Below are 16,294 nucleotides of genomic sequence, written 5' to 3' on the forward strand. Positions count from 1 at the left end.
GATCCTCACAATGCAAAGTCTCAGATTGGTTATGTATTTCTTTATGGAAATACTGCTATTTCTTGGAAATCAGTGAAGCAGACAATTTCAACAACTTCTTCTAATCATTATGAGATACTTGCAATTCATGAAGCTAGTCGGGAATGTGCGTGGCTGAGATCAATGATTTCACATACTCAAGAAAAGTGTGGACTGTAATCAATTAAGAGTATTCCAACAATTGTGTATGAAGACAATGCTGTATGTATAGCACAGCTCCGAGGAGGATACATAAAGGGAGATAAAACTAAACACATCTCTCCAAAATTTTTCTTTGCACATGACCTCCAGAAGAGTGGTGATATAGATGTTTGACGAATTTGATCTTGCGATAATCTAACATATTTATTCACCAAGGCACTGCCACCTGCAACATTCAAGAAGTTGGTCTATAGCATTGGAATGTGACAACTCAAATATCTTCTTGAATTTGGGGGAGTAAAGACGTGAATACAGTGGTATGAATTGTACTATTTTTCCTTCGACCAATGGTTTTTTTCCCACAGGATTTTTCCTTGGAAAGGTTTTAACGAGACATCTTCTCACTGGTATCACCAAGTTGCTATACAAGAATGGTGCTCTTTTTCCTTCACTAAGGTTTTTATCCGACTGGGTTTTTCCTTGAAAAGGTTTTGACGAGGCACATTCTTTGTATATGTGGTCATTCAAGGGGGAGTGTTATAAATCACTAAAAAATGAATGATCACATATGGATGTCCCACAACATAAATATGAGATACCCATATGAAGAAAAGAAGTGACACTAGTTATTACCATATGAGGAAATATTGAGAAAGTGGTTGGTCGTCTTTCTATATATAGACACACACAAGATGTATTTGTAATTGATACGGGAAAACACTGTAACAATAAACAATCTATCTTTCTTGTCTCTTACTCTCTTGTTCTCTTGCTTTAAATCCTAAAACTAAAGTTCTCTTATTTACAACAAATACATGTTATTTATAAATTCTCTTCATTTTTTGGTTCATTTAGTTTTTATTATTATTTCTCAAATGATTTATACCTAAAAAACTTATTTTTCCCCTGTTTCCTCTATATATCAAGAGCAATTATAAGTAGACAAATATTGATGATTGATCGCATGGAAATTTGAAATAAAGGGTAGTGGATTTCAATTTTGGCGGAAATTGAGAAAATATTATTCACTTTTGAACGTCACACCGCGCTAGCACATCCGCTTCAAATTTTAGAAAAATAAAATAATTCTCGTCACGTGAGGCCACATTTCACATCACGTGCCGCCCCAATTTGAACCTAGAACAAACCCCCAAAAAACCAGAACCTCCTCTCTTTCTCACTCTCCGTTCTCTTTTGTGGATCGGAGAAGCCATGGAAGCACTACTCACAGACTGTGTCCAGAATAGTCTTCGCCATTTCATGTACCGAAACGCCATTTTCATCTGCGAACGCTTATGTGCCGAGTTTCCTTCCGAGGTACTCGTTTCGTTCAAGCTCTTTCTTCCTTTTCTTGCTTTATTTCGAATTTTTCCTTCTCGTTTGGTTGCTGGGATTTTGTAGAAGTATAGAAATTGAAACACGTTAGAGTTAGTGATAGAACAATGCTCGAATTTTGTGTTTTTCGAAACCAATGGAGCACTTGCGGAGAGTTTATCAAGATCGATAGATGCGCAGTTTTAATCATTTTATTGCAACTAGGGAGTTGACACTATTTATTTGTTAGGTTTAATTTCTTTTATTAAAGCTGAATTAAATACTTTTTTATGTGAATCTGATATGCTTTTCTGAAGAAACACATACTCTCCGGTGGTTTCACTGGCAAATAGGTTTATTGATTATGGAAAATGTAAATTCATAATCACCGGAGAAGAACATTATGTGAAAAAGGTCGCGTCTGGAGACGTTCTCCTAGCTCCTTGCCCACTATTTGAAAAGGGAGGGGGGGATAAAGGAGAAAGTTACTAGAATTTAGAGCTCAAAGAGGGTGTGCATAATTTGTTCCTATGAATTTGTTCAATTTCTGTCTGTTGGTTTCTAATAACTAAAATACATTAAGAAAAAATTTTCTTTGGTTTTGTCAAGCTGGAGGTTTATATACCCATGCTCTAGTTGAATGATAGTAAGTCTGCATAAAGTGGGAGGGATTAACTCATTTTTTTCTGACAATTTTGTGGATTTTTTTTTGATTTATTACCCTAATTTGCTGGTACATTGTTGTTATAACAATACATGAAGTACAATGTTACATTGTTACGCCTGAATAAATCTATATGTATTTTCTAAAGAAAATGTCCTTTATTTTGTTGCAAGTCGTACTGGAAACAAAGATTTTTGAAGTGTTGCTTTTAGTTTTCTTTCCTTCTCAATGATGCTTTGAGGAACTCTTCTGCAATTTTCTTGCTTGTCCGATTCTATGTTGTCTGCTCGCTTTGTTCGTAAATGATAGAATTATTCTTTTTATCTCTATTCTTTGCTTGCAATCATCACATTCTTTAGACTCTATTCTTCCATGAAAAATAACTTCTGGAAAAATGAGGTTTTCATTGGGTTATAATTAAGAATGTTTTTTTTAATTATTGAATACAATGGTATGGGAGTCAATTCCAAATTTGGTATAATCTCTGTCACCTTAGGCATATGAGTCCATGAAGACGGGTTCCCGGTTGCTTATGAGCTATAGCAAGTCTCTGCCAACTTTGACACACAATAGAATGAGATGATGCTTAGAGAGTATTTATCGTCCAACTTTAGGGAACATACAAACTATTCAATATTGTAGTATCAAATTGTACAAAATCAGGAAGATCAACATGGGCATGTACACAAATCTGGCATCACATACCAATCACCTAATACACCGGCAGGCATGTAACTGAGTATCACCACCATAGATGATGTTAACATCAATGAGACATCATAAACAGCCTAATAGCTCAGCGAATGAGTGAACGACCCTATTTGTTCGTATACAACTATCAGGCTTAACCTTTTCTTTTCACCCAACGACTTCTTTTATGAATTTTTTTTAAATAATTACAAGCAAGTCCTACAGTTTCTATTTACATGTTTCAGTCCTCACTTGTATACCATTCTTACAATGTACCATAAGCTATAAATGATAAAATATGATACTTAAATTTGGAAAACCAATTAACATTTTGAGACTAGGAAGTGATCTTCTGGAGTGAACTCAAGAATTTTACCATATAGCTTGTTTGTTTCACAACTCGTACGACAACCAGCCAACCACCTATTCGTTATATTTGTCTTCTGTCATTGGTAGCTGTATTCTTTTATTACCTGCTAAACATCGGACAATGATGTAAAAACTGGTATTCTTCACTGGAAATCGTTCCCTGGATAAATCTTTATGAGTTATTTTTAGTGCAAATACATGGAGCCATTTAACTCTCTGCATTTTCTCTACACTCCTTCATTGAAGCTTTTCTTGTAAACAGGCAAACTTACAGTTGTTGGCTGGCTGCTACTTGCACAATAATCAATCTTACTCTGCATGTCACATTCTCAAAGGTATGAATTCTATGATCTTGTACCTTTCATCTTTTAACTACTTTTGAAGTCAGGATCATAAATTTCTTCAGTCGAGGAGCCCCACTAGTTCAAGTGGTCAAGTGCCTCACCACCCTATGCTTAGAACAGGGTTCATATCTTCGACTCTCCGTCCCTGTTGAGCAATCAGGGAAAAAACCTCCAGCCATAGAAAATTTATTTTGGGGTTTATATTTTATGTTTCGTTTATCCTTCTAAATAATTGTGTTATTCACATCTATGTCTCTTCTTTTTTCGTATTTTAATTTCATATGAAGGGACGCAAATGGCTCAATCTCGGTACTTGTATGCATTATCATGCTTTCAGATGGATCTTCTTAGTGAAGCTGAAGCAGCACTATGCCCTGTTAATGAGCCCAATTCTGAGGTAATAAATCCGATTTCATTTGACAAGAGCTTTTTACTGTCTTATGTAGTTTTCAAGGAGGATTTTAAACTTATATTTTCTTAATCATTCAACTGCCCTACCCACACACAGAGCACCAGAAATCTATATGTTTTGGTTGAAAAGGTATAGTGTTCTGAAGATTTAGTTAAGTGCGAATCCTTTGCCTAGTGGTAAGGTGCTTCATTGCAACCAAGAGGTCATGGGTTCAAACTTCAAATTATGTAAACAACCTCTCTACATTACGGGGGTAAGAATGTGTACATTTTTCCCTTCCTTAACCATGTTTCCACTACAGAACAGTTGTTTACCATTTGCCTATATAATGATATATTTTAATAATTACATGTGAAGATAATGTATTATTTCTTGTTCATATGGTTTTGCTTTTCGATTCAGGTTCCTAATGGTGCAGCAGGTCATTATCTTCTAGGGCTTATTTACAGGTTACTCACCCAATTCCCTGGATGTTGTGTCTTTTAACCTTCCCGAATCTTTTTGACCATGTTTGAAGTAGCTATAAAGTGCACGTTAGAGAGTCCCCTAATCCTTTTTTTTTTCTTTTCTAAAATTTAATTTATACTTCTGTTCCATGATTATGCTCAATAGAATTTTGGGTAGGAGAGTTTTATTTTGATCTATCAAGTCTCCTTCCCAACTTGATTGCATTTTTTTCCCTCCGAGACTGCATGATTATTAGGTTTGAGAGGTTAGTGAAATGGTATTATCATATTGTATCAAGCTTATTATTTGATGTGCTCGGAAAATGTTAGAGAACAAGAGTCCTGCAGAAACTTCTAAATTAACTTCTGTAGGCATTAAGGCATCTTTGGTGGTAGTTTTTGACAACTCCAAAAAGTGATGCAATGTATTATTTTTTTGGTGCCTCCTAGTGCACTCTTATTCAACGCATTAGCATGTTATTAATGTGTTTTGTCTATTTTTTAGGTACACAGACAGAAGAAAAAGCGCTGTTCATCACTTTAAGCAGGCTTTGTTTTTCGATCCCTTTTTATGGGCAGCATATGAGGAGCTTTGTGTTTTAGGTGTGTTCGAAGAACTTCCACTTGGTTTGGCTCTGTACATGCTATCTAACATTTAAGCTATTTCCGCCAGCACTGTTAATAAGTTTAGTTTGATTTTTACATACTATCTAGTGGAACTGAAATTTATGAGAGAGAGAGAAAAGGAGAGGATGGGTGTGGGTTGGAGAGGTGGGGTACGGGGTACCTGGTACCTGTTCCCAACAGTGAAGCCAATAACTGATTCCAGTGGCTTTATTGGTCATTTTATTGTTCTAATTTGGTCTAATTATTGACCAAATTAGAGAGAGAGAGAGAAATAATTGAAGAGGTTTGGTGTGGTTTTAATTGATTGTTATTAAAAGAACCTAAAGACAGCAAACCAAATACAATCAGTTATTCTCAGCGTTGATCTGAACTCAACAGAAGGGGGAAAGAAAACCAAAACAAACTAAATCAAGCCTGTAAGGTGGGCTTGTTTTCTTTACTGACTAGTTTGGTTCAACAGACACCCTAATACTTGTTAATTACTGAGAAAAAATTATTCCTTTCCGGTTTGAAGTTGACACTATATGTTCTCTATGTTATGCTTGCAACAGTAAGTATGCTGTTAGTCTTTGCTTACGATGACTTTAAGTTCTTCTCTGATAAATAATGTTCACCCAGGAGAATTATAGTTTTCTGAGCCTTTGTTCCTTTTCCAATGTTTTAGGTGCCGCTGAAGACGCAACAGGAGTTTTTAGCGAAGCAGCTGCTCTTTGCATTCAAAAGCAGTACGTTCACCACGGAGCAACTTCCCAGAACTTGCAAACATCCAATGAAGATCATAACTTAGTTCCTACAAGGAACTTTGGCTCCGAGGATGTCAGTCCAAGGCAGCTAAAACATGCACAAACCAATAATCTAAGGGATATCCCTGGAAATTTTCATGGAGCAGCTATTTTGGGAGGAGCTACCAGTCAACCTCCAAATGGTGGCTCTTCTAACCTATCGTTTTATAATACGCCTTCACCAATGGCGACACAGGTATTATAATATTAAGTAGTAATGTCTAACATTAACTGTCTAAATAATATTGTGCATTGACCAAATGTATTCTCCATTAAATTATCGCCATTGGTGAAACATTTAAACTCTAAAGCATTTATTGCAGCCTCTTTGATTTTGAAGGAATTGCTATTTTGCTCTGATTACTTACTGAAATATCTCATGTTTAATTGTTCTCAAACATTATATGACCTGTTTTAGTTGACTTCAATTTTGAGAGAGGTGTCTTATATACTTAGTATCTCGAGTTTAATGCTCTATGTGTTCTATCTTTCTCTATCTTTACATACATGCAAGTTATTACCAACATTGGCTTCAGATCTCGTTGAGTCCTTTTGAGTCAGGTTCCTAGTTCCAACAGGTCTTCTCTATATGATCTCTTGCCTGCTTTATCTGCTTTAATAAGGAACATGTTTTGGAGTCCTTTTCTTCTGTTAAACTATCAAACATCTTGTTTTGCATACCCTTTAGTGTCTATCCATGCTAGAACTTTGAAGATGCTCTGGTGGTGATCATGTTCCATGAAACTGGATTAGAACCCATTTCTTATTCGTTATTATATATTTTGACTTTTTTATTTTGTTGTTTGACATCGTTATTGCACTTGTTGAGAACTGCTCTTCATTTAATGATCTTTTTTTTTTTCTAGAATGTTTTCATGTATGCTTTATGGTTTAAATGCTTGCATTTTCTTGAAGGATAGTCCTACCTGCTTAATTTCTTTGTTTGAGCTCCATTTTACTTGTGCATTTGTACTCCATTTTACTTGTGCTGGCTCGTTTGTTTATTGACTTCCCACATATACTCATGATTCACATCTTATATTTTCGAAGCCACTTTTGCATTGAATAGCTCTCTCTCCCGGCATCTTCTTCTCATCTTAGCTGTACTGGCGGATTTGCCAGTCTTCTCTTACATGTTGGTTTTCAGCTATGTACCTAATCTTATGTATGTTAGTATATACATTAAGGCTTTATGAAGAATGCATGTTCTTCTTATTTTAATTGATGAAATTTTGCATTGACTAACTTTATCCCATTTCTTTATGCTGCTTCTTTTGTTATCTTTTCTACTGAAATTGCAAATCCACTGGTAGTTTCTTTTGGTTTATAAGGACATAGCTTGATATCCTCTAAATTTTGCAGTTGTCAGGTGTTGTGCCACCACCTCTATGTAGAAATGTGCAGCCAAATGGCCCGAACGCAAGTTCACTTGGTACCGATAACTCTCCTAGGTCAACCGTGAACTCTAACATTCAAGCCCCTCGAAGAAAGTTTGTGGATGAAGGAAAATTACGGAAGGTTAAAACTTGTGCTTTCATGTTTATTTGCAATACATCTTTTCATCATGCAGATCTATTACCTTTAGTACTCTATTATTTTTCTTGGGATGTTCCAATTGCTTTAAAGATGCTTTTAATTTTAAGTGTTGAGAATAATGTTTCCATTTTTGAGCATATTGGCTGTACAAGAGACGATATTTTCTAGTGAACCATTCTTAACTTGTGAGTTGAGGTGAGCCTTGGAAATAAACTTTGCTTTATTATGATATATATTCGAGCCACAGAAACAGACTCCAGTTGGGGGTATTTGTTTGAGGGGGGGGGGGGACTGTATTACGTTTTCATATTAGGATATGAGTTGGGTGTCGGTGAACCTTGGTGCAGTAAGTCCTTTAATCTTTCAATTTCACTTGTTACCTACCGCTGTGAAAAATTATTCATTAAAGTGAATTATAGTTTTCTTTTAAATTAGTGTTCTTCCTTTTCTTTACAGATTTCTGGGAGGTTATTCTCTGATTCTGGCCCCCGACGAAGTACAAGACTTGCAGAAACAGGGGCCAACATGAATGCTGGAGCTACATTGGTCGCAGGAAATGGAACTAGCAACTCTTCTAAATATCTCGGAGGTTCCAAGTTGAGTTCTGTGGGATTTCGTCAAGTGACCGTTCGGAAAGGACAGTCTTGGGCAAATGAAAATTATGATGAAGGTGATGAAACTTTTTGCTCAAGTTCTGATTAGTTATCCAAATGTAAACCAAAAATGAAAACAATTTATGGTCCTTGTTTCTTATCATATTATTGTTTTTCATGTTTTCCCATAATTTTTGGGGAATGATAAAAAATTATTGGCTTCTCAAAAATTTGTGGCTAGTATTGATATAGTGGTTTATTTATTTTCTCAAACTACTAAATTTCTTTTATGCAACACTTTTACTTTCTCTCCTACTTGTTGCTTTCTACTGATTTCTGAGATTTTGATTTGGTCTTATATAGGGGTGCGCAATGATACTCTTGAAGATTCTCGTGCCAGTATTACATCAACAGCTTCTAGTTTATCTGCCTCTAGTAATTTTAGATCTCCTGAGCAAGAAGATGTAACTGTGCCAGTTGGCGGTGTTATCATGAGTGGTTCCAGAATCCTGAGTGGCGCTTCAGAAATACTGGGCCTCTTGAGAACTCTTGGGGAAGGCTTTAGATTTTCCTGTATTTACAGGTGCCAGGTATTATCTGGAGTTATGCTGCAAATAGAGAAGACACTAATGGGAGATTGCATTTAGTTTTCTTGATATTGCCTCTGTGCTTACATTCAAAACAATATTGCTTCTGCGTTCTACAGGATGCACTGGATGCCTACATGAAACTACCTTACAAGCACTATAATACTGGATGGGTGCTTTCCCAGGTAACTTGGTTGTTTAATGTCAGCACCTTTGTAGTTTTATCTACTTGGATTGACATGCTCTGCTTTTGTGATTCTCAAGCACTGCTTTCCGTATCGGTTCTGGTGCATTAACATATCAAAATATCATATCTTATCCTGCACACCTATGGGCTGTACTGTTCTTATGTAGGTTGGGAAGGTTCATTTTGAATTGGTTGATTACTTGGAAGCTGAACGAGCCTTTAGTCTTGCTCGCCGAGCATCGCCTTACAGCTTAGAAGGAATGGATATATATTCTACAGTTCTTTATGTGAGTTAGTCTTGCAGTTTTTGTGTTATAAATACTCTACTTTGTAACCTTAAAGAAAACTTGTGCTGGTTTGATCCATGAATGACCAGATAACCTAGAGTTATGCCCCCTGCAATGTTGATTCATTGAAAGTAACTTCTTATGTTTACTGCAGCATTTGAAGGAAGACATGAAGTTAAGTTACTTAGCCCAAGAATTAATATCAACAGATCGCTTAGCTCCTCAATCCTGGTAGAGCAATTAATTTACAATACATCCTTACCCTCAATTTCAATGCCTGTCATTCTGCTTTTTCAAGCAACTTTTACTTATTTATTTATTTGCATGCTGATCATCAAGGTGTAGTAATGGGTTGAATGGTGCTTCATTATTTATCTTTCACTTTTTCTGAGAGTTTTTTTCTCTGGAACTTGGAAAGCTGCTTTTAAGACGATTTTCTGTTTTTATGGGTATATGATGCATCAAATTGAGAATTTTGTAATTTCTTGGTCTTATTCACCTCCTTCAAAATTTATAGGGAAATGCTTCAGTAAATTAGTAGATCCTGTCCTGCTGCTGTAGGCTGAGTTTTCAGTCATTTATATTACTGAATCGTTCTTTAAATCTTCTCTACCTTACAGGTGTGCCATGGGAAATTGCTATAGCCTGCAGAAAGACCATGAGACTGCCCTTAAAAATTTCCAACGAGCAGTGCAGCTTAATTCAAGATTTGCATATGCACATACCCTTTGTGGTCATGAGTAGGGCACATGGTTCTTTTCTGCTGCATTTGGAGTTTTGGATGGTTAAATTGTACTTTATTTAATCTGTCTGTTGATGTTCTGTGTCATGCAGATATGTGGCACTGGAGGATTTTGAGAATGGAATAAAGAGTTACCAGAGTGCATTGCGGATTGATGCTAGGCATTATAATTCTTGGTATGGGCTTGGGATGATATACCTTCGCCAGGAAAAGTTTGAGTTTTCACAGCATCATTTCCGAATGGCTTTCCAAATAAATCCTCGTTCTTCTGTTATAATGTCCTATCTTGGGACAGCTTTGCATGCTTTAAAGGTTTGGGGCTTGCTTGTTTATGTATATTTTCCGAACTTAGCAAAAGATTTTTGTCTGGAGCTATCATGAAAATTTTGCATTCATGTGGACAGAGAAGTCAGGAAGCTTTGGAGATGATGGAGAGAGCAATCTCAGCGGATAAGAAGAATCCTCTTCCAATGTATCAGAGAGCTAACATACTTATGAGCTTGGAGAAATTTGATGAAGCTCTGGAAGTTCTAGAAGAGCTTAAAGAGTATGCCCCTCGTGAAAGCAGTGTTTATGCTTTAATGGGTAAGATCTTTAAGCGGCGCAATATGCACGATAAGGCCATGCTTCATTTTGGTCTTGCTTTGGATATGAAGCCATCTGCTACTGATGTCGCTGCCATTAAGGTAATTGGCTTATTTCCTGTCAACCATTTATCTTTTTATAATTGGATAAACCTTTTTGAATTTCCAATGTATGCGTAATTATTTTCAGGACTTTCCCAAAAAAGTAATTATTTTCAGAGTTCTTCGGTGATCATAGGCAAATTTAGGCTTATTTAATGAACTGCAAGCAGTAGTGCTTGAACTTTAACAACTGAAACATGCATATGGTAGAGTTTGTCATTGAACATAATCAAAGTGCTAAATGTAATAGATTTTTGTAGCTGTGGCAGTAATATATACTAGGTCGCTTAGTTTTTCCCCGACAGACCACCTGTCAAGCCCGAATTTTTTTTTTTCTTATTACTCAAATTTTGGAATAAGTATTTCATGACATTTACACTATTCCGAGCAAGTATAGCATTCTTCTCATTACTCGCTATTCCCCAGGCTGCAATTGAAAAGTTACATGTCCCCGATGAGATAGAAGACGACTTGTAAATTTGGAGGCAGGAAATGAGAACTCAAGGTGAGATTATCTGACTAGACCTCTAGGCCCCAGGGAGAGTTTCCTGCTTGAGCTTTCGACAAATAGCGAGTTAAAAATGGCGTCATGCTCCCGGCCTCTTCATACTTGTGGGTGACCTCAGTTTCATAGGTGACCGACATTCTGATAGAAATATAACAAAGGTAGAAGCTGTAACACTTGTATCTATATTTGTATCATTATGTCACAAGATGGAAAGGAATTGTATCATCCATTTGTACTTGACACTTGTTTATAGGTTCGTATCTTCCTTGATGTCAAGACATGAAATTCGAAAAATCATTAATTTCTATGCCGTTGAGGCTGCTAACCCCAATTTCCAAGTTGTATGCCAATTTTATATGGATCTAGATGCTCTAACGTCTGGAAAGATTCTAGGGAAATATGCTACAAAACAACCTGAAAGTCTTAACCCTATGTGTGTTAATTCTCTCTTGCAGAGTTTTCTTTCTTTTTATTTCTTGCAGTGTTGTCTATGCAACAAAATCGAACTTATGTTTATGGTAAGTTAGTAACTACGTACACCCGAGCTATTAGTTATTAGTTGGAGTGATGAGGATGGTGTGTATCGCTTTGGTATCAAGGTTCGAATTCCAACTCCCCCGTTGTTAAAAAAAAGAGAGTTAAAGTTAGTAATTACATGGTGTAAGAGAAGCTAGGAGAGCTGGGGGTTGGCATTGGGCTTCGGGCCGGGCTTTACCCTCAAAATGAGGCCCAAACACACGTAGATATATACGGACTTGGGTTGGGTCAAAATTGGCTTGAGGTGTCAGACTTTGGGTCGGGTCCGACCTTAAAAATGGAGTCCAAATCCGTCCAAAACGTTGGGCGAGGCTACCCCTAAGGAGAGCACCATAAATTGCGATAAGACAAAAAAGTTGTGTCAATTGGTTTAGCTACATCAGCATTCAGCATTGCATAAGATTATTAAGCAAATATTTGATTCTCGTTTGGTACAACCACCTTAGGGCATCTCCAACAAGAGTCGTAAAGCAGTTCGTAAATGGATAACGGACGATTTGCATACCCATTTCGTCATTTTCGTCAAGCCAACAGAGGTCGCAAACCGATTCGGAAATTTACGACCCCATTTCTGGTTCCCATATTTGCGACTCTGGCAAGGAGAGAGACGAAGGTCGCAAACCAGCGCGGGTGTTGAGCAACGGCTATGAATAGTGTCAAAAACCAGGTATAAATGTTCACATTTATGATCGCTATTCGCTCACCAACACTGTCATTTCTCTTGTTCCCACATCACTATTTCCAAATTGGCAGAGGAATAGTTTGAGATCTCTGCATTTGCATGTTTATAAGCTTCCGATCTACCGAAATTGTGTTGAGATTGGATCTGATCGTAGCTTCGAGTTCAGGTGCCATACGGTGGCCGAACCGGAAAGGAAGGGGACAGCGAACCAAGAGGCCAAAGGTTGCTTGCTAACTCTCAGCCACTTGTTAGAAGGAAGTGCAGCTTTATTATCGGGGGGAATCAACAGGAAGGAAAAAAGAAGGTAGATTTTTCTATTCTATTTCCTCCTTTGATAAGGATTGGCTTTAAGTGATAGAGGATGTGATTGGAATTAATTTTTTATTTGGGTAATTTTATTGTGTCAACATACTTGTGTGCGTTTACTTTTGATTATAGCCTATGCAGTTGATGACTTTATTTTTTTGTAGAACAACTTGTGTTGATGGATTGGTTAGTGGCTTTAAGAATTAAGGCTCATTCTAAACGTAGTTTGGGTTCTATAGATGAATATTAGTTCGTTTAATATTTTCTTATGGGTAATTGTTGTGCTGTTTGAACAGAGCTTGGGTTTGATGGTGAAGTTGAGCAATCTTTGGGTTTGAATTGATTGGTTTAATTTCGACATATATATAGATTACAAATAACTTCTCAGAGTAAAACCAACTTGATGAATTCATGCGTGATGTTTTGAAAGCTCTGAATTGGTTATATGGGCTTATTATCTATATTGTTGAATTGTTTCTTCAATTTGATCAGATATGAATTCCCTATACAATTCACATGCATCGTTGCTCATGAGTGATGAATTAGACGATGATCATCATATTGATCAATTGGATTCACAAATTCCATCCGAGGTTGTGCCTTCAACAAGAACTAGTCGAAGAAGTCAAAATTTCTCAATTGACGATGATAAACTCCTTGTGTCCGCTTGGCTAAATACCAGCAAAGATTCAATTCAAGGGAATGCTCAAAATTCTAACAGATATTGGCAAAGAATTAATGAATTTTTCAACACCCATGGAGGCCCCCGCACCCAAGCATCGCTAAAACAAAGGTGGAATGACATTAACAAGAAGTGTCAAAAATTTTCTGGATATTTAAGCCAAATTGAAGGAAGACACCCTAGCGGACAAACCGAACAAGGAATGGTAATTTTTCCTACTTATAAATATGTGACTAAATTTGTACTGGAATTTTTGTTCATATTGTTGTTTCTTATTGATGTTTCTTGCCATTTGATGATATTTGACAATTTGGGGTTCTGCTATTTCTAATACAGCTTGATAATGCAAAATCCATGTACGCTGAATTAGAGCGTAAACCATTTATGCTTGAACATTGTTGGATTTTATTGAAGGAAGAAGTCAAATGGCAAGAAACTCTCTCAAACAAGAGGCATAAGACTTCTAGTGTCTCCCTACATGACACTCACGAGTCATCGATTGGCGGAGATGATGATGAACGTTCAATTAATCAAGATAGACCATTAGGCACAAAGGCCGCAAAAAAACTTGCTGCAAGTGGATCAAAGTCCTCCATTTCGGATGAGATCTTGAAAGAGAAAATTGATGTCGAACGCGCAAAATTTGAACAACGTGACATAGCTCTACTTGAACAACAACGAAATAGAGAGCTAAAAGAAAGGGAGATGGAGAGGAATTGGGAAATTGAAGTTATGTCTAAAGACCTTAGAGGCATGGATCCCATGGTGGCTGAGTATTGGAAGAATGCTAGGATGGAGATAATGGAAAAAAAGGGTTATGTTTGAGCTTTTTAATTGTACTAATGTCTTTATGTTTTAGACTATGTATTATTGAGCTTTATGTATAATTGAGGTTCTGATCATGATTGAGGCATATGTATTATTGGACAATCTTTTATTTGCTTTTGTCATGTATGAACAATATTTGATTAAGATGTTGTGGACTTCTATTTTGGCTTGTATTCAAGATAGTATCAATGCAGAGATGTTATTCTTTTGTTGACTAAACAACAGGCTTTTATCATGTAGTGGTAGAGTTCAACCTTTTAGGTTGTTCTTTTCTATTTGGAGTCAGATTGAACTTAGGGAAACAAAGTATCATATATTATCATTCCTAAACCCATAATCCTAAAATAACACTGCTTTTACTACATAACCTAACTCACTGATGCAGGAATCGCGGTTACATTTAGCACATGCAACAAGCCTTTAAACCCCTAAGGAAACCTTAGTGGACGAGTTTTAGTCTCGTGAGGGCTTTTTCAGATCTACCCACAAACTATATATTATAGTGGCCTCAATCGGATGAGCCTAAGCGAGCCCATAAGTGCTCTACAAGGTCATCTTGCAATTGTGAATGGGTTGAAGCATCTCTAATTTGATGATGTGTTTGGATGAAACTTGTAAACTCAGTTGTTTGAGTACGTGACATGGTCGGTGGAGTTGTGAGACCCTCAAAGTCTATGTGGTCGGAACCTCCGTTTTCCTCAACGATCATATTATGTAATATTATGCAAGCTGTCATAATATCATCAAGTGTATCAATGTCCCAATATCTTGCAGATCCACGTGTTATGGCAAAACGAGCTTGTAGGACCCCAAAAGCTCGTTCTACGTCCTTCCGCGCAGCTTCTTGCATTTTAGCAAAATGTTTCCTTTTCGGGCATTGTGGGCATGGAATTGTTTTCACGAACGTTGACCAACAGGGATATATTCCATCGGCGAGATAATATCCCATATTGTAATGATGTCCATTAATCATGTAAATTGCTTCAGGTGCACTACCATTAGCTAGTGCGGCGAATACAGGAGATCTTTGAAGCACATTGATATCATTTAGAGACCCTGACATTCCAAAAAAAGCATGCCAAATCCACAGATCACGTGATGCCACTGCTTCCAAAATAATGGTGGGCGAACGACAATGTCCAGTATACATCCCTTGCCAGGCAGTTGGGCAATTCCTCCATTGCCAGTGCATACAATCAATACTTCCAAGCATACCAGGAAAACCACGTTCTTCATTTTGTGCTAATAAACGTTGAACATCGTTTTGGTCGGGTGCCCTCAGGTACCTTTCTCCGAATACTATAACGACTCCTTTAACAAATCTTCTTAAACTTGCAATTGCAGTACTCTCACCAATCTGTATATACTCGTCCAAAGAGTCTGCTGGACTCCCGTATGCAAGGATCCTAACCGCTGCGGTGATCTTTTGAAGAGCAGAGAGCCCTAAAACTCCAGCTGCATTCCGTCTCTGGACAAAATATGCATCATTCGCTACCACAGCATTTGCAATATGGAGAAAAAGATTTCGACTCATTCGAAATATTCTCCTGAATAGACCTTCGTGGTAAACAGGATCTGGCTTGAAATAGTCATTCCATAATCTGGAGTGACCGTCAACATGATTACGTTGAACAATTCTATGGCCTGGAATGGAACCACGGTGGCCAGTTCGTCTCCTCCCATTTGCTTCTTGATCATCTGTCTCTCGTGCATTAAAAAGCTGCTCCAACTCATCTTCAGAGTCGGACTCAAAGGCAAGGAATTCCCTCAAAATCTCAGAACTAACATTTGGGTGATCCATGGAGAAGTTTGAAGTTTGTGATAAGATTTTTATGTAAAATACACAATGATTTGACACAAAATGATGAATGAAGGCTACACATATTTATACATTAATTAAAAATAATAAAAAAAAAGTGGTAAATTAGATGGAAACCAATTTTACATATTCATTGTTGGAGTGAGATTCCATTAAAATATGTATATGGGTTTGTATATCACTATTCAAGTATGCATAGTATGCATATCCATTTTTATACCTCTTGTTGGAGATGCCCTTACAAAGTACCAACAAAATTTAGAACGGTCAAAAAGAAAATAGATTCGCAAAAGAGGTGTTAAGCTATGGCTAAATTAATTAATTCAACTAAAGATAATTAAACAAAAATGCTTTTAAAAACACATTATTCACTTGTATCTACTAATTAATTAGACGGGTCTCATTTTAATATTGAATCTTGATAGTGACTAAAAATAGAAAAAAAAAACATTATATGGATTATTGAATAATTTTTTAATAATATCA

At 36.8% G+C, this 16,294-nt stretch overlaps 3 protein-coding genes across 5 annotated transcripts; 2 read left to right on the plus strand and 1 right to left on the minus strand.

Moving 5' to 3' along the window:
- The first annotated feature begins 1,322 nt into the window (after positions 1 to 1,322).
- On the plus strand, positions 1,323 to 11,285 carry LOC119992442 (cell division cycle protein 27 homolog B). Its single transcript, XM_038839125.1, has 16 exons — positions 1,323 to 1,497; positions 3,480 to 3,552; positions 3,849 to 3,958; positions 4,376 to 4,422; positions 4,925 to 5,022; positions 5,711 to 6,024; positions 7,191 to 7,346; positions 7,821 to 8,034; positions 8,321 to 8,547; positions 8,664 to 8,729; positions 8,899 to 9,018; positions 9,173 to 9,249; positions 9,639 to 9,758; positions 9,853 to 10,072; positions 10,165 to 10,446; positions 10,873 to 11,285. The coding sequence occupies exons 1-16, from the start codon at positions 1,393 to 1,395 to the stop codon at positions 10,921 to 10,923; spliced, it is 2,280 nt and encodes a 759-aa protein (XP_038695053.1). The 5' UTR covers positions 1,323 to 1,392; the 3' UTR covers positions 10,924 to 11,285.
- A 619-nt stretch (positions 11,286 to 11,904) lies between these two features.
- On the plus strand, positions 11,905 to 15,559 carry LOC119993011 (glutathione S-transferase T3-like). 3 transcript variants are annotated; one of them, XM_038839889.1, is made up of 4 exons: positions 11,905 to 12,158; positions 12,340 to 12,477; positions 12,972 to 13,366; positions 13,498 to 14,104. In XM_038839889.1, the coding sequence occupies exons 3-4, from the start codon at positions 12,974 to 12,976 to the stop codon at positions 13,984 to 13,986; spliced, it is 882 nt and encodes a 293-aa protein (XP_038695817.1). In that variant the 5' UTR covers positions 11,905 to 12,158; positions 12,340 to 12,477; positions 12,972 to 12,973; the 3' UTR covers positions 13,987 to 14,104. The 3 variants fall into 3 exon arrangements, 2 of the variants coding, with proteins under 2 accessions (XP_038695817.1, XP_038695816.1); XM_038839888.1 differs by lacking the exon at positions 11,905 to 12,158 and having other exon boundaries at positions 12,207 to 12,477; XR_005466478.1 differs by lacking the exons at positions 11,905 to 12,158; positions 13,498 to 14,104 and adding an exon at positions 15,422 to 15,559 and having other exon boundaries at positions 12,215 to 12,477.
- LOC119993010 lies at positions 14,418 to 15,968 on the minus strand. The gene is made up of 2 exons (XM_038839887.1): positions 15,205 to 15,968; positions 14,418 to 14,991 (listed from the first exon to the last, which is right to left on the minus strand). Exons 1-2 carry the CDS (start codon positions 15,788 to 15,790, stop codon positions 14,498 to 14,500), a joined length of 1,080 nt encoding a protein of 359 aa, XP_038695815.1. The 5' UTR covers positions 15,791 to 15,968; the 3' UTR covers positions 14,418 to 14,497.
- Positions 15,969 to 16,294: the final 326 nt, after the last annotated feature.

This window comes from Tripterygium wilfordii, chromosome 23 (assembly GCF_013401445.1).
Source record: "Tripterygium wilfordii isolate XIE 37 chromosome 23, ASM1340144v1, whole genome shotgun sequence".
Lineage (NCBI taxonomy): Eukaryota > Viridiplantae > Streptophyta > Magnoliopsida > Celastrales > Celastraceae > Tripterygium > Tripterygium wilfordii.